This window comes from Urocitellus parryii, chromosome 8 (genome assembly GCF_045843805.1).
Source record: "Urocitellus parryii isolate mUroPar1 chromosome 8, mUroPar1.hap1, whole genome shotgun sequence".
Classification (NCBI taxonomy): domain Eukaryota; kingdom Metazoa; phylum Chordata; class Mammalia; order Rodentia; family Sciuridae; genus Urocitellus; species Urocitellus parryii.
This window is the reverse complement of record NC_135538.1, coordinates 107,540,067-107,557,269: the sequence shown is the minus strand read 5'-3', so window position 1 is coordinate 107,557,269 and position 17,203 is coordinate 107,540,067. Positions and strand designations below refer to the sequence as shown.

The following is a 17,203-nucleotide window of genomic DNA, read 5'->3' as shown; positions in this document are numbered from 1 at the left end:
CTCAGAAGGTAAGTCCGTGGTCGGGTTTATGACATTCCTTCTGGCAAAACTCCTGTGCCCCAGCACTGACCATCACCCAAGCCAGTCATAAAATCACAGCAACTGCCAAAGGACCCAGCTTGCCTGCCCCTAGCTCCCAGCACTGTTGCTGGCAGCAAGAGCACTAAAGTACTATCCCTTGTGCATTTGTGCTGGCTGGCCAGGCCATCCTATGGTGGAGGGCAGAAGGACAGCTGAGGGGCTCCCAAGCTGGCCTGCTGCTGCTCCCCAGCAGATGTGCAGGAGGTGCTCTGCCCAGGTCTCAGTCAATGATAGAATTTCAAAGGCGTTCTTGAGTAGCAGATGTTGTCCTTTAGGAGTGGTGACCCCACAGCCATGCCCACCTTGTTCCAGCGGGCACCTTTTTTGTAGATGGGCTTGACGGAGTGGGGAGACCAGCGGGTCAGGTAACTGTGGAGGAAGCACAAGGAGGTGGCTATCAGTGCAGGGCGCACGCTGGGACGGAGACAGCAGGGTACGGTCTCCTTGTGCCAGGCTGCCATGCGCCAGGCAATTCCTTCCTCCAGTTTTCCTTTTTCTAGGGGAAGGGATTTTCCTGCTGAGTGTCCCATAAACAGATGGGCTGGGTGCTTGTTGCTCCAACTGTGTGTGGCCAGGGTTAGGCAGCCTGGGCAGCTCTCTGATCTTTATGAGTTGTCAGTGTTTGTCCGTGCTGTGGGAGAAGGCAGAGGAAGAGGCTGCTTGGAGAGTAGATTGCTGCTCTCTGGCCCCAGCCAGGGAAGGACAGTGATGCAAGGGTCTGGAGGAACCCTGCACTCTTCCCCACTTGGCTCTCTCTGCCACCCCAGCCTTCAGGGAATTCCCCAGGTCACCACAACTAATCAAGACCCCTGCCCTTCACTTATCCCATGACGGGAACCAAGGGATAAAGGCCTTTGGGTGCAACCTTGGCCCAGGAAGGTTCCTGTAAGTAGGAGGGGTTGGGGAAAATGATGGCCACCCATAGTCCTCTGGCCTCCTTTGGGGATGGCCAGGGTCCTGACAGTTCCTGGAAAAGTGGCTCATATGAATTTGGATCCTGTCCAAAAAGGCCCATCCTTTATCCTGAAAGTTCAGCTATGACAACAGCCAGGAATCCTCCTCTGCCTCCACTCTAGGTGTGTGTTTACCCCAGCATCTCTAGAGACCTCAAATGAAAAATTTTTTAATTTTAAAAATGAATAATTTTGGCTAAAAATTTTTAGATGAAAAAGAAAAAAAGATTGCTGATTTATGCATTTCAGCTGAGTTCCTCTGGCTCTTGGTCTTTTGCTATTAGCTCTGTGCAGAGAGGAAGCTGTGAGGGCGGGGCGTGGGTGGGGGGGTGGGCGTGGAGTGGATGCCTGATCTGCATTCCATGTGTGTAGAGTGGGGGTGGGGGCTGCCAATATCTGCTGGAAATGTCAATGCCCCTGCTGGGGTACTGGCTCTAAAGGGGCTGGCCCCAGGACAGCTTTTTTTCTATGATCAGTTTTCTTGGATAAAAGAAGAGTAAGGCAAAGGGAAGGGACCACCAGATTGATTCCTATGCTGACCTCTCCTGTCTTTTGGGGAGAGGGTGAGGACATGAAGCTTGGGAGCAGGCCCGCCAAAAGGAGTGCTCACTGGGTTCAAGGACTCCAGAAGATCCCTAGGCTGATCAGGTTTCCCAGAGCTACTGTCCTCAGCTGTTCTTTCTTTTGTTTTGGTACTGAGGATTGAACTCAGGGATGCTTTACCACTGAGTTACATCCCCAGCCCTTTTAATTTTTTGAGGTGGTCCTGCTTCACCCTCTCCAGTTCCTAGGATTCCCGGTATGAGCCACTGTGTCTGGTCCTCAGCTATTCTCTTCCCCAGGCCTTGGAGACAATCAGAGAGAAGCTGGGCTTTAGCTCCATGTGCCACATGGAAAAGCTGCCTGGCAGGGATGGGCTAGAGACCTCTGGTCATCTCTTTGGAAACACCTTAGCTTTAGAAAGAACCCAGGCTCTCTCCCAAATCAGCCCCTTCCTACCTCTTCCGAGAATGGGCGGTGGGTAGACAGACGCAGCAAGGCAACAAAGCACGGCTCTATAGGGACCAGCAGAACCTGGGCCCCATACATGGCAGCTCAAGGGCCTCTGGGTGGAACCATAGAGTCCGTTGCAAGGGAATCAATTTCCTTTATAGCCAGGACTCCCCCTCCCCCCAGGGTGGCCTTTTGCAACCCAAGAGCCCCCACACATCATCAATCCTCTGTCACGTTAAAGGACACCGGATGTATGGGAGGGAGCCTGGCCTAGCTTCAAAGGCCTGAGGGCAGGATGGATTGTGTCCTCGGGCCTGCTGCTGTCTCTTAAAAGTCCAGGAGGGTGGGCTTAGCCCCCAGTGTGTCCATAGCCCAGTGGGAAGATGTAGGAAGAGGTTACCATGTCCAGAGCTGCTGGTGGTTGGCCCAGCTCACAATGTGGGAGATACAGGTGGAACTGGGCACAGGGCCAGGGTGCTGGCAAGGTGTCCGTAAAGGCACAGCTCTGGCCCAGGCTCTGGGGTCAGGGGAGACAGGGTACCAGGAAGCAACCCTGTGTTCCCATATCCTGTACCTTTGACCCAGCAATCTGGCCTCCCACCCTCCATACCTGGGTTCTGATAGGGCTCAGTCTAGGAGGTTTACTGGGAGTTGAGGGTCTTGTTTTGTGACAGTCATCTTTGGTTCCCTACAAAGAGCAACTGAATTTTTCTCACTCCAGTCTGGAAACTACTAGAGCAGCTGGACAGACTAGAGGCTGTCTGGAGGGGCCATTAGTAGAGGAACACAAGAAACTCCAAAGTCAACTTTACAGACCTGGCCTTACTCTGAACAAAGGGACATCATAGATTTAAGAGCACAGGAGTGTGGTGATGTCAGAGACAGAAGAGGAACGGACAACAGGATAGCCGCTTGAGTGTTAGACAAGAATCTGCTCCTGTTCTAGAAAGGCTACCTTGTTTAGGCTGGAGGGAAGACTGATTCAGGGGTGTGGGCTGTCTTCTCCTCCTTGATAAAACCTCAGGACCTGTCAGGCTGCCACACAAAGTTGAGTTGGATGTGAACTGTACAACTTCATGGAGCACCGCTTGTGATCTAGTCTACATGGACGCCACCCTGAGGTCATGCAGTGCATGACCTGCTGTTATGTATAGTGACCCAGAGAGCTCTTCCATTTCTTTTTTGGTACTGGGGAATCGAAGGCAGGGGTGTTTTACCACTGAGCTACTATCCCAGGCCTTTTTATTTATTTTTTATTTTGAGAAAGGTCTTGTTAAGCTGCTGAGGCTGGCCTTGATTGTGATCCTCCTGCTTCAGCCTTCCCAGCCAAGCTGCTGGAATTACAGCTGTGTGCCATTGTGCCCTGCGAGCCTTGCTCTGCCCTCTAATAACCCCAAAGATACAGTGAGCTAGAAGACTGAAAGTTTGTAGAAGTACTCTGACATCTCCATAGCAACTGAGTGTGATGTCATAAACAGGGGATTAGCACATTCCAATGCCCAATCAGCAGGCCTCCTTACCCTTCTTGCCTCTATGTCAGTGCTCCACAGGGCTGGGAAAAGGAAAGAGTCTGGGGCCAGTAAGGCAGGCAGTAGAAGCAGTACACACTGCAGTCATGGTGGTATGATAGGGGTGGGGGTGCTTGAGCTGGTGAGGAAAGGACCAGACATCCAAGGCCACTCTAGCTTTCCTGAGCTGTGGGCCACACTCCAGCAAATGGCTTCCCCAGTGGAATCCAGTGTGAGCTGCAGGCCCACAGAGTGCTCTGGTTGTTGGCACCCAAGATTACTTACCGGTTGAGTTGGGGTTTGCTCTTTGGAACAAATCCTTCAGGAAGCCGAGGCCTGTGATTTGGGAGTAGACCTGAGTGGAGGAAGAGCATATAAGGGATGGTCTCTGCAGCTGAGGAGGCATCCAGAAAAACCAAGTGGGAGGTGGGCACAGGGGTGGGTATAACTACCACTCTCGATACCTGCTTCTTTGCCAGGAGGGTAGATACGTAGGGCAACAGAGGGGGGGGGGAGCCTGCAGCCCTCTAGCTTAGGGGCCTTCTACCTGCTCGGTGGGCCATCTTCACACACTCCTCAATCTTGCGGTGTTCTTCCTGGCATAAGCCTGTGATTTTTCGGGGCAGCATGCCTCCATGAGGCCGGATGAACTGGCTTAGTAGCAGAACATCCTAGTGGAAACCGAACATAGGAGACATAGGTCAGATAGATTTACCTTTAATCCTGGGGAGTCATGGGGAGCCACTCCAAGGGGTTGATGTCTCTCAGGAGCCCACCTGAGATGACTCCTTCCACACAGACCTTTGTACATTAGTCAGCTACCTTCTCTAACAAAGGTTAATCTCAACTCAGTAGGATTTTCTGTACCAAATTACCAACCCCAAGAGCTCTCTTTGCCTCCATGAGACTGCATGCTGCTAGATTAGGAAAGAGACTACAAATGCTTTGAGAAGCACCCATCTTTCATGCACTTGCAGTATGTAAAATACCTGTTGGATTGTTCTCCTCAGACAGGAGAATATAGACATTCTATACAAGAAGGAAAGCCATTTCAGCCACCAGAGCCTAGAGGCCACAGGCTGAGAATATGCAGACAGCCCACTTTGCCTTCTGCCATTTCCTCTGAAGTGCTAGGCAAGAATGCGAGCTGAGGAGGGGGCCAGGTTGTTAAGTTTAATCCTACATTTTCTAACCCCGCTGTTGACCATATGGGAATGGATTCCTAGGCTTCCTTTGGGCCATCACATGTTCAACAGGCTGCTCAGGATGGGTCAAGGAAAAAAAGATAAAGAGAGCCAGAATTGAGTGAGAAGGCCCCCTTCCCCCACCTTTCACAGAATGGCTGAAAGGGTTAACAGAATACATCACTGTCCCACTAGTGGCCTGGCCTGCAGTCTTAGCGGTCATGTTCCATATACTGACTTGCTGCCCTGGCAGGCACCTCACTGTATGACTGCAGATTTACATTAATCACTGGACAGTTCCTGAGGGACCCAGGCCCCCAATTCTCTCCCCTATACTCTTCAGAATCAGCTGAAAAAGAACCTGGATTAGATTACTCCAAGGCTGATACGCTGGGCTCATCACCCCAGCCCTCCACTGTGGGCTGCCACGCAAGCTGATGGCTTTGTGCAGTTCAGGCTAACAGTGCTCCAAGTAGAAAGGGGTAAAAGGGAAAACAACTTTACCCTTTACCTCAGAGGGGATTAGATTTCTTCTGCTGGATAAACAGAGCCAAGTACATTTCCTGGAAACTGCTGGTAGGAAGAGTGACCCACAGTGGCTGGGCAGTTGTGGGGTTCACTGATCAGCAGCTGGGATTCAAAGCATAACCACATCCCCACTAACTTTCATGTTGCAGGAAGCTCATAACACCACTCTTCTGCCTGTACACTTTCTATTACTTCTGGCACCCACTGGCAGAAGGGTGTAGGGAAGGGAGAAAGAGCCTCTCCCCAAAGGTGGCCTGAAGCCAAGGCTCCCAGCCCAGGAGATTAGTTGGGTCATTCTGTTCAGATCCCATGGGCATGTGGCCTCTTCTGCTCTTATCATCTGACCAGGATCTCTGTTCTTAGTCATCCATTCCACAAAGGGGCATAGGGACAACTCACAGGTCAAACTGGCTTAGAGCCTGAATCACCTGAAATCCCAGAATAGAGTGCTTAATGTCACCAGCTCTGAAGAACAAGTATGGATTTCTCCAGGGCTGTGTCCTACACCCAGGCCCTCCCCATCTCTACAGGGTAGTAGGAACTTGGGCTCTGTACCCTGGAATTTGTATCCCAGTTCTGATACTTAGCTGGGTGATTTGAGGCAAGTTCATTAACTTCTCCATGCCTCAATTTCCTCATCTGTAAAACATGAATGGAAAAGTCCCTACTTCAAGGCATTAGTGTGAAAACTAGGTGAATTAAAACAAGCACTCACGACAGTGCCTAACGCAGGGTGTGCCCTCCCTGCCCTGTCTGCTGCTGTGGGCACTTGTTATCCCTTTCTCCAGAAGTAGCTGCTCCAGAAGAGGTGGAACAATCAGGGATCTCTGTATCTCCAATATGGGAAAAAGGAGCAGTATGTTCCCAGATCACAGTAAGAACCATAAGCCAGCCTCATTGTAAAAGAAAGAGGGCTGGGGATGTGGCTCAGTGAATATAGCACTTGCCCAGCCTATGCCAGATCATGGATATGATCCCCTGCACCACACATATATATACCTACAGAAATAAAAACAAAATGAATATGGTATAACGTATTATTATGTATGATTATGATGCACCAATTTAAAAAAGTAATAAAAGGAGGAGAGTAAACACAGACCTGATTCTATCACTGCAAGAATATAACTCCTAGTGCTCCAAAGCATAACTGATCCATGAACTCAATCCATGGCTCTCAGTCCTGGCTGCATGTTAGAATCAGAGGAAAGATTTAAAAATGCCTGGCTCACTCCCAGAGACTGATTCGGTTGGTCTGAGGTAAATGTGGGGCATCACTTAAAGTTCGTCAGGTGATTCTAAAGTCCAGCAGGGTTTATAGCCACTGGACAATGCTGCTGTTTTTTGTGGTTTTGTGAAATGCAACAGTGGCTATGGCATGGGGATAATGCTCAAGTTAACTAGGAACCCAACCTCTACAGCACGCAGGCTGAATGTCTCTGCATGCAGACTCACCTCATAGGTATACTTGTGCTTCAGGTTCCAACGGCAGATGGGACACTGGCCTGAGGGGTTGGGGGGATGCGGACTCTCCTTTGGAGTCTCTATGATACGGCCTTCAATCTAAATGGAAGAGAAAGAAGACAGCCGAGGCACAGGATCAATGTGCAGCTGCTTATCTTTGAGCAAACCCCCAATGACAGGAATTCTAGTGGAGGTTTCTCTCTGAAGGTCTGGTGGCAGCAGGCCTCCACTGCCTGCACTTAGGTGTGTTTCAGCTGGGATGGCCACAGGGATGTGGTTTGGCAGCCTACAGGGTAGTGGGAACTATCTGAAGAGAGAGGGGGAGGCTTACTCTAGTAACTGAATGCTACCTTTCCTTCCTCATCAAACAAAAACAAAACACTAGAACTTTATGCTTCCTCTCGGCCTCTGGCAAAAGGTAATACATCCACAGGGTAAAAGTTTCAAATGGCACTGGAGACCAGGGAAGACTCCCTCCCACTCCACCTCGTTCTGAGGAGACTGCACTTTCTAGCTTTACCTCACAGAGTGAAGTCTATGCAAGCAGACCGCACCAGAGGTGATTTTGCTCCCCAGGGGACCCTTGGAAACATGTGGGGACTGGGAAAGGAGTGTGACTGGCATCTAGCTGGGATGCTGCTAACCATCCCACATTGCACAGGATAGTCCTTCCAACAAAGAATTATCCAGCCCCAAATGCCATGGTTCCAAGGCTGAGAAACCCTGGGCCCTGTCCATAAAAGCAGATATCTATGTGCACTGCAGTTCTCCTCTCTTTGAAAATAAACAAAAACCACAAACAGGCAGATACATTCCTAGCTCCTCTTTGTTTTTATCATTTTAGATGCCACCTTTCAAACCCTGCTAAGACCATGTGCAAAGTGACCCCCCTGCAACTGTATTGTGTCACAGCCTTGAAGTTACTCGGTACTATAAACCAATGATCTGGGAGTCAGCTCCAATTGCAAGGGGTATTTAGAGAGCGTGGCTGACTGTGACTGTGAACTATGAGCATAAGGCTGGGGAAAATTTGAGGCTTTGGGAGGGAAGCAACACTGTCTCCTGGGGGTAGCAGGGAGACTGGCCAAAGAGAAAGGGACTGGAAGTCCTGTGTGGCTGTGCTGGGCACCTCTACCCACCTTTCTGCCATAGCAACCACTATGCCATACCTCTACCCACCTTTCTGCTATAGCAACCACAACCATAGCCAGAAATAGAAGCTGTGGGCTACAGAAAATCCACAGGTGCATAGTAGGCCTTGGGAGGGCATACTGCAATGCAAGAGAGCTCACATTTATTACCCTTCCTTATATGAATGGCTCTGTGCCAAGAATAGTTCACATAAATAATTTCATTTAGCTCTCGCCACCTAGTATGGCAGGTATCTGATCTTATTTCATAGAGGAGAAAGTATCACCTGTGGTCAGCCATGGCAGTGCCTCTCCAGGCATGGATGGGCTCTCCCGGAGCTACTTTGAGTGTCTCCGTGTTCATTCTACAAAGAGCAAATTCTTGCCTCACATGAAAAGCACTCAAAAGTCAGGTGTAGTGACACATGCCTGTAATCCCAGGCACTTGGGAGGCTGATTCAGGAGGATTACAAGTTCGAGGCCAGCTGGCAATTAAGGTACTGGGGACCAAACCCAGGGATGGTCTACCACTGAGCTACATCCCTAGCCCTATTTTATTTTTTTATATCAGGGATTGAACCCAGGGGTGCTTAACCACTGAGCCACATCCCCAGTCCTATTCATTTATTTATATTTATTTTGATACAGGATTTATTTATTTTAGTTTTGAGACCAGATCTTGCTAAGTTGCAGAAGCTGCCCTTGAATTTAGCAATCCTCCTGCCTTAGCCTCCCAAGTTGCTGGGCTTCACCCTGGCAACTTAGCAAGACTCTGTCTAAATAAAATTTATAAAAGGGCTAGGGGTATAGCTCAGTGGCAGAGTGCTTACCTATATGTGTAAGCCCTGGGTTGAAGCCCCAATACTGCAAAGAAAGAGAGAAAGAGAAGAAAAAAAATCAGATGTATCTTTCTCCTTTAGTATGGAGTTTACAGGGTAAATGTTTATTTGCCTTTAATCAAGGAACCCCAAAAAAGTGCCCTGATGGGATGGAAGTCCTCTAAAAACTCCAGACTGTTGAGGCTAATTAGTGGAAAGGTTAAGGGAGTATTCTGGGGAAGACCCAAAGCAAAAAGACTTGTCTTGGGGAGGGCGGAGCTTGGCCAGCTGCCAGAAGGGTTAAATCCTTGATTGACATACAAGTTACAGAGGCTTCTAGGAGCTCTGTGGAGTGGCTGAGGATTTTTTTGAGGCATGGAAGGCCATGTGAAAACAGCGTTGTCTTTTAAGGATTATAGGATAATCTAGGCCCCGTGACTCCCCAAGGAGGGGAGGTGAGATGTGTCCAGTGAAGGAAAAGGGAGAGTGGATAGATGAACAATCATTCCAACTTTCTTACCAACAGACAAGCCAACATGCCAACTAAGTAAGGCCAGAGTGCAAAGAATGTCACCTTTCAAATGTGCATTGCTTAAAGGAGTAGCTTAGTCATTCCAGGCAGAAAAGAAAGGGAACTGAGATCCAGGCTTCCAATTCTGGCAACTCACTCTGGCTCTCTAGGCCTGCAACACTGCCTTAGTTTCCCCTATGGGAAACTGATTTATCACCTGCCAAAGAATGTATCAGCAAAGGCCTCTGAGACCATATCATACAAAAGATCACTTTAATCAAATAACAGATAATCTCCGCCCAGGCCCAGTGACTGTTCCTGATTAGCCACATTACAATGCAGGCTTGGAAAATCATTGACTGTAGGATTTATGGTCACCCAGGGGCTGGTCCAGGAGCCAGGAGTCCAGTGTGGGCCTGCTTCCCTCCCTCAGAGGGACAGATAGGCAGTTCCAAGCGTTAAGGAGGTTTTAAGTGGCCAGCTCGATACTTACTATAGTTGTCTTCCCTTCTTGGATCTCCACCACTGCAGAGATAAAGGGGAAAATTAGGTCAGTCATTTAATAAGGAACAGGGAGTTTCAAATAACAGCTCAAATTCTAGGCAGAAAAAAGGAGCCTCAAGTCTGCCCTCTCCTGTGGGCCCTATCTGGGTCAGAAAGCATTCAGGGTTCACTCCCCAATGGCCAAGGCTGACTGGGGGCAAGTCTTGGTCAGGCACAGTGTCATCTCTCTGGGATTAAGGGTCTCCACACTATTTTTGCCCATCTAATCTGAAAGATACATCTTGGTTATATTTAAAAACTGGCAAGATCCTGCCCTGTTGTGGTTAGCAATTATAACCTAAAAGTTGGTGTGGCAGCAGCACTGAAAAAAAAGTACTCCCCTACAAATGCCCCTTCACAAAGAGAACAGATAAAATGGTTTCCGACTTTGAAAGGCTTGCAATTTAAAATAGTACTACCCTAACAGTGTTCTAGTAGCCCTGTGGTGGCTAATCAGTGAGACAAGTTCACCCTTAAACACATCCTGAGAGTTGCATGTTAAATCCCTATGAAGACAGCCCTGTGAATTAAATCCTCTCCTCAGCTCTATTTTTCTCCATTCCTCTCCCCAGAGTGTTGCAAGAAACCTGCAGGAATAAGGAACCTGCAGATAGGGTGCAGCAGCATTTCAAGAAGAGCACTGTCACTCCAAACTGAGAGCGACTCCCTAGGTCTGAGACAGTCAGAAGGAAATACAGGGCAAGACCATCAGTTGCACATATCTGTCAGTTACACACAATTCCTATTTCACCTAATCAGGATACAGAATGACAACTCCAACAACCACCAAAGGAAGAACCAAGCTGACAGCCCACATTCAGCACTGTTCCTGGAGAGAATCCCCTTTTCTTTGAGTTTATTTAGGAAGAGAGCAAGCCATAGCTGTTAGCAGAGGATCTGGTCCATAGCAAATTATTTTTAGGGAGCATAATACTTGCCACAGTCCCCTTCTAATTGCTAACTACTGCAAGAGAAAACTTGGGCCTGCATAGCTGCAAACTGTCTCTCAAAACACTAAAACCCTATTTAAACAGCAGCTTGGTTACCACAGTTTAGCTTTACTTAGCTCTGGCCAAAGCAAGAAATAGTACAGATTAGAAAAAGCCTAAGGTCTTTAACGTTGAGAACCCAGTGAAAGCTACAGACCACTCCTAAGGGAAATGGCCATCAGCATATATACAATTAGCTGTGGATTGCAAGAAGCTCCTGGCCAGCTGTGATCTATGTGTTAGATATCCAAATCCTAATTCTGGTTATCCCTTGTGGTAGGAATATGTAGGTGCTTTTAGTTTCTTCTTTTTGCCTATTTACATTTTCTAAAATAAACATATGTTGCTTTTGTAATAAAAAATAAAAGAAAAGGGACTAAGGAAAAAAGGCAATTCTAACCAAGCTAGAGGCCCATGGCAGCATCTGCGTGATCACTGAACTCTGTGACTGACACCTAATTGGACACAGACTGCTTGGAATTGTCCTCCATTTGTTTTCTGGGCTAGCCATTCCAAAAGACTCATTATTCCAAAACAACCAACCTGAGAGCCTCTCAATATCCAACCCAGCCACACAAAGGAGAAATGATGACTAGCAAAGCCCTGAGGCTCTCTCCAGAGAACACAGTAGTCACTAATCAATTCACAGACAAGCTAGGTTTCTCAGAGAAACTTAATTTGCGTCACCCCACACACCCCACACACGGATCTACTTGTACAGAACAGAGACCAACCCAAGAACGGGATGTGGATGAGACTCAACCTGGTCCTTAGTCTGAAAGCCAACACAGCTGCAGAGGGAAGGTCACTGCAATGTGTCAAGATACAACCAAGGGTTGGGGGAGTAAAAAGAGGGCACACATCCCCAGCCCAGTAAGGGATCCAAGTGCCCCGAAACTTTGAAAATTTGCACAAACCGAGTTGGGAGAGGGTCTGCGGGCAACCCATGAGCAACAAGGAGGGGGGAAAGTTTCTAAGCTAAGAAGCCCCACAGGAAAGAAAAGCAGACACATTCTAGTACCACTGGAGTCAGCACAAGAACAATGCCCTGAAACACAGAGGATAAACATGTGGTTCCCTTCGAGGTGCAGGCACTTGGTCCTAACCATGAGGTAAACAACTCTAACAAAACACACATCACTCTCGGCCAAGACCCAAACCCTGAAGTCATCCCACTGGCCCCTGGAAAAGAGATCAAAGCCCATGGCAAGCTCCACTATTCACAAGCTCTCCACACAGCAACTCTGAGCCAGTGAGTCCTGTTACTAGGAGTCAGTGGGTAAAACAATAGGCAGATGCTTATCTAAGGGAGACAATTTGTCAAACCAGAGGAATGACCTGAGAACTCACAAGAGACAGAGACTGATCAGGGTGGTGTCTTAGTGCAGGGGGAGAGGGCCCAGCTGGAGCCTGGACAGGACCTCAATAGATTTTAAGCCTCTGGAAAGAGGAGATAGGCATCAAAATAGTATTGATTTTCAGTGTGCATAGCAAAACATGTTAAAACCAAACAAACTGAGATCCATTTTGTCCCCAGCCTCCTCTCCATTCAAGAGAAGTGGGGTGGCTAAGAAAAGCTGAACTAAGAGATTTAGGCACTAACAGAAAACTTGTTTGGGAAAAGATGAAATCACCCTTGTGTTCAGAGATATGGCAGTATCAAGTAAACTAAGGAAAAAGATGAAGCAGTTGTCTAAACTAGAATTAAGGGCCAAATCCTTCAAAATAGGCATTTCTCATAATCTGTACCAAATGAGGCAACACATTTGCTAATAAGCACCCATGGAGTGTACAGCCTCACTCTACATATTGTGGAGAGCTGGGATTGAAAAGGCACAATCTTTGCCCTAGTGGAAGAAAGGGCCAAATCCTTCAAAATAGGCATTTCTCATAATCTGTACCAAATGAGGCAACACATTTGCTAAGCACCCATGGGGTGTACAGCCTCACTCTACATATTGTGGAGAGCTGGGATTGAAAAGGCACAATCTTTGCCCTAGTGGAAGAAAGGGAACTAATCCAAGTATGAGAATTTTACCATAAGAAAGCTCATGCTCTTAAAGAGGTTCTTTGAGTTCTTCAGTAAACTCTCCTACGATAGAGTCCAAGATAATTAAATTATAATAGTCTGGAGCAAAACAGCAATGTGGTGAGACTGTGAGGAACACAAAAGACCTTGATGGCCACATAAACACAAATGCAGTGATCTGCAGCTGTAATAAAGACCCAACTGCTTAGTAAAGAAGGAAGTGAGGACAGATAAATGATGGGTAGTATTGCAGTGAGGTCAAAGAAACCAAGAGCTCCAAGATCTGTGGGAATCAAGTCCTAAGCAGAGTATGAAGGAATGGAACAACTGAGGGCCAGAAGGTAGCCTTACCAATGTTGTTTAGCGTTAGGAAGCAGAGAACATTTTTGGGATGTGTGCCTGCACTTCTGGCCAACTGACTGCTTTTCTCAAATAACTTCTTGCATCAAGGTCTGCTTTCTTTAGTTCATCTTTAATTCAACCATTAAAATTTCCTGGTTCTTTCTTTGAATCTCCCCTTCTTTTCCCTTGGACCTCTCAGGGAATTTCCACGCCCTACACTTCTGAATGAGGAGAATTACTGCTGCATAGAAATCTCTTTCCACTAGCAGGTCACTTTGGACTATGTCCCTTGAGTTCTTTTGTTTTGTTTGTTTGTGGTACTGGGGATTTAACCTAGCTCTACATCTGAGCTATACCTCTAGCCCCACCCAGCCTTTAGTACCAGATTGAACCCAGGCACTTAACCACTGAGCTACATCTTCAACCCTTTTTATTTTGAGACAGGGTCTCAGTAAGTTGCTGAGGCTGGCTTTGAACTTAGTGATCCTCCTGCTTCAGGGGCTCCCCCCCATCCCCCAGCTGCTGGGATTAGAGGTGTATACTATCATGCCCAGCTTCCTATTTTATTTTTGAGACAGGGTCTTGCTAAATTGCTGAGGCTGGACTTGAACTCGTGGTCCTCTTGTCTTAACCTCCAGAATTGCTAGGATTACAGGTGTGTGCCATTCCACCTGACTGTCCCTTGAATTTATTTCAAAGTCCTCAACTTGCATACTCTTTTCTCCTGGCTTTCAGCTCATTAAACTGTCCACCCTGCCAGGCACATCTGAAATGACAAGTCCTCTAAAAGCTCTCTTAACTAAATGAAGAAATGATGCAAATTCTCTTTGGCCTTTCCCCATTTCAATAAGCTCTGCTGAAAGCGTATTGAATCATGTATAGATCGTGGTTGTTAATTCATACAATTATGCATTTGTTTTCTTGTTTTTAAATACATTTCCTTAATGAGGGATCTAAGAGTGACAAAGCAGGACAAAGATCTAACAAAATCTTTGCTAAATCTGGCAGTACCAACCATAAAGGCATTAAACAGTCTTTAGCAAGTTAACTGTTAAGAACTTTCAGGGGAGGAGGGAACAACAGGAAAGCTATGCCATAGAGTACCAAGGTAATGTTACTGATGGAGAGAGAAGACTATTGGCTTAACTTCCACCTCTCCCACTTATAGCTCATATTGGGCAAGCTACTGAACTCCTTAGGACCATATTTCCTCAGCTGTTAAAATAAGGACAGTTAATAGCCACCTTTAAGAACCGTTAAAAAGAATGAATAAACATATGTGGAAAATCAGGCACAGTATAGTGCAGCAAGAACTTAGTAAATCATAATTTCTATTTTTGTCCCTTTTCAGTCTTGCTCCTTCTATAATAATTGAATCAATCTCTCTCTGTTGGTTTTATAAGTCCCTCTTGCCAGACTTTAGATCAGATTTTCTCAGAAACTGCAGGATTGGCATTTTAGGCCAGACAGTTCTTTGTTATAGGGAGCTGACATGTGCACTGTAGGATGTTTATTAGCATCCCTGGCTTATACCCCATGCTTTACAAATAACAGATAGAGCCATTTCCAGAAAACAAAAACTTGAAAGGTTCTGGACACAGATGATTCCCAAGAATATAGAATATGATAGTGCCTTCATGGAAGATCACATCAATTCAATCTAATACTTAGATTTAGGTTTACCAATGATTAACAGACAGAACAGCTACTAATCCAAGTATTTATGGAGAAGACTTTAGAGAGCCATTTGAATATACAGTCCATCATTTCCCAAACCCTCCAACTAAAATAATTCCCTAAGCCTAACCTAAAACATTCCTATCTTTTTTTTTTTTTTTTTTTTTTAATAAAGTTAGTTTCTTTTTTTTAATATTTATTTATTTTTTTTAGTTATTGGCGGACACAACATCTTTGTTTGTATGTGGTGCTGAGGATCGAACCCGGGCCGCACGCATGCCAGGTGAGCACGCTACCGCTTGAGCCACATCCCCAGCCCCAAACATTCCTATCTTTAAAAATCCAACAAAGAAGACCTGGTGCAGTGGAGCATACCTTTAATCCTAGGACCCTGGAAGGCTAAGGCAGGAGGGTCCCAAGTTCAAGGCTAGCCTGGGCACCTTAGCAAGGCCCTGTCTCAAAATAAAAGGGCTGGAGATGTAGCTCAGTGGTAAAAGTGCCCCTGCATTTGATCCCCCATACTGTAAAATGAAGCAAAACCAAACAAATAGCAACAAACAAAAACCCAACGAGTCGGGGCTGGGGATGTGGCTCAAGTGGTAGCGAGCTCTCCTGGCGCGCGTGCGGCCCGGGTTCGATCCTCAGCACCACATACCAACAAAGATGTTGTGTCCGCCGAGAACTAAAAAATAAATAAAAAAAAAAAAAAAAAAAAAAAAAAAAAAAAACCAACGAGCAAAATAAAAAACTATCCCTCTTTCAACTTTTTTCTGAAAAAAAGGCAAAGAACTGTTTCAACTTTGAATTTCATAAAGGATATGCAATTTGCAGCCATTAGAGTTTGACACTTGGTAGACAACCTAATAAATGTATGAATATAGGCTTAATTATGCAGCATGGAAACAGATGAAACACCTTATCCAAGTTCTTTCTGTCATCAGCATAATCTCTTTGGTGTCTTTCTTTAAATTATTCTTGCATTATGCAGGAAGTATCTGGACTTTTTTCCCTCCTAGTAATTGTTCCATCTTCCCATCATAGTTAAATTCTTCAAGCATACCTGCTATTACCATTTCTTATTGAATACCTTTTTGATTTCTTCAAACTTGCCACTCTACTGAAACTTTTTGAAATCTAAGAGAGAACTCTTCCAAGACAAGTCCAAAGATTCCTTCGTTAAACTCTTCTTTTTCTCTCTCTGACAACAATGATCATTCTTTTCACTGGATACTTCTCAGCTTTTAATGATATACTGGTTGGCCAATACTATGACAGAATCCTAAACAAAACAAAACTATATCACTTATTTTTCACATCACTCATTCTTTCCTGCTTCCAACAGTACACAAAGGAAGGCCACGTCCTGAAAGACCTTTTCACTCTTTGCCAGATTCCATCCTTTTATAAGCCTGTTCAAGAAACATTCCCTTTCTGAAAATTTCCAACCGGGTTTGCTGTTTCCGGTAACTGAATCTCCCAGTACTTTTTGTCATGTAAATGGCTAACTTGAATTTACTGAAGTGCACACATATCATCTCATTAGAACCTAAGCTTCTCAGGAAAAGAGCTGTGTTTTCTTTCTTCAGAATCCCTTCACAGCTTGAAGCACAGCACTTGTCCTTCAGTAACCTCTCAAGTTGATACTAGGCTCCTTTCCCAGACAATATTAACGAAAAACGGAACCACCCTGAGGCATTTGCCTGTCTCAGCTGTTCAATGGCCTTTCCACCTCGGCCTGCACCCTCGGGGAGACTACCGGCCCGGGAGTGAGGGGAAGCCACCTTCAGATCACAGCATTTTCTCGAGACAAATTGATGTTCCTTCTTCATGGTTCAGGGACGTTTTAATGAAGGAGATGGCGATGCAATCTCTTCCTGAAAACTTTTCTGAACCCCGCGACATGTTTCTATTTCTGCTAAGTAACTAGGCCTTTCTCTCTGCCCTCCTCCGTTTTCTGAGAACACTTACAAGACACACAAATTCAAACACCATCACCAAGGTCGGAAAAAGGTTTTAAGCACCCTGTGAGGTCAGCACCTCCGCCGATGTTTCAGAGGGGCGCACCACGGCGGGCGGAAGTACTTTCTGTAGCTTTTCTCAATCTCGGACGCTCAGGGACTTAGGACTCACCTTCCCTGAATCCCCGAGCTGGGACCCGAGGGCAGCTGGTCGTGACTGGGACCGCCAGGAGCCCTCGGAGCAGCCGCCCACAGCCGGATACCAGCGCCATGAAGGACGCCATCTTGAAAGCTAAGCCTGACCTCTGTGCACTTCCGCTTCCGGAACGGCGCGTGCGCAGCCGGTAGTTCGGCAGGACCTCTGGCGCCGGACCTTTCGCTCTTTTACTCCTGTTATTATTTTATGTATTTGCTTATTTTAGTACCATGGATTGACCCCCCCAGGGGCGCTTAACCACTGAGACTCATATCCAGCTCTTTTTTATTTTTTAAGAT

The 17,203-nt window shown here is 46.5% G+C and overlaps 1 protein-coding gene across 1 annotated transcript; it reads right to left on the bottom strand.

The window, feature by feature from the left end:
* Nucleotides 1-8: 8 nt before the first annotated feature.
* Nucleotides 9-17,003, bottom strand: Mrps18a (mitochondrial ribosomal protein S18A). The gene is made up of 6 exons (XM_026394426.2): nucleotides 16,881-17,003; nucleotides 9,664-9,695; nucleotides 6,703-6,810; nucleotides 4,083-4,206; nucleotides 3,821-3,890; nucleotides 9-450 (listed from the first exon to the last, which is right to left on the bottom strand). Exons 1-6 carry the CDS (start codon nucleotides 16,990-16,992, stop codon nucleotides 306-308), a joined length of 591 nt encoding a protein of 196 aa, XP_026250211.1. The 5' UTR covers nucleotides 16,993-17,003; the 3' UTR covers nucleotides 9-305.
* Between the last annotated feature and the right edge of the window lie 200 nt (nucleotides 17,004-17,203).

What these genes read in the sequence shown, in the direction of transcription:
- Mrps18a (XM_026394426.2), bottom strand. Translation starts at nt 16,992, where the DNA reads ATGGCGTCCTTCATGGCGCTGGTATCCGGCTGTGGGCGGCTGCTCCGA. An exon ending in AAGAAGGGAAGACAACTATA is followed by an intron (nt 6,811 to 9,663) that starts GTAAGTATCGAG and finishes TCTTCCATTTAG; the next exon opens with ATTGAAGGCCGTATCATAGA. An exon ending in AGCAAACCCCAACTCAACCG is followed by an intron (nt 451 to 3,820) that starts GTAAGTAATCTT and finishes CTTCCTCCACAG; the next exon opens with TTACCTGACCCGCTGGTCTC.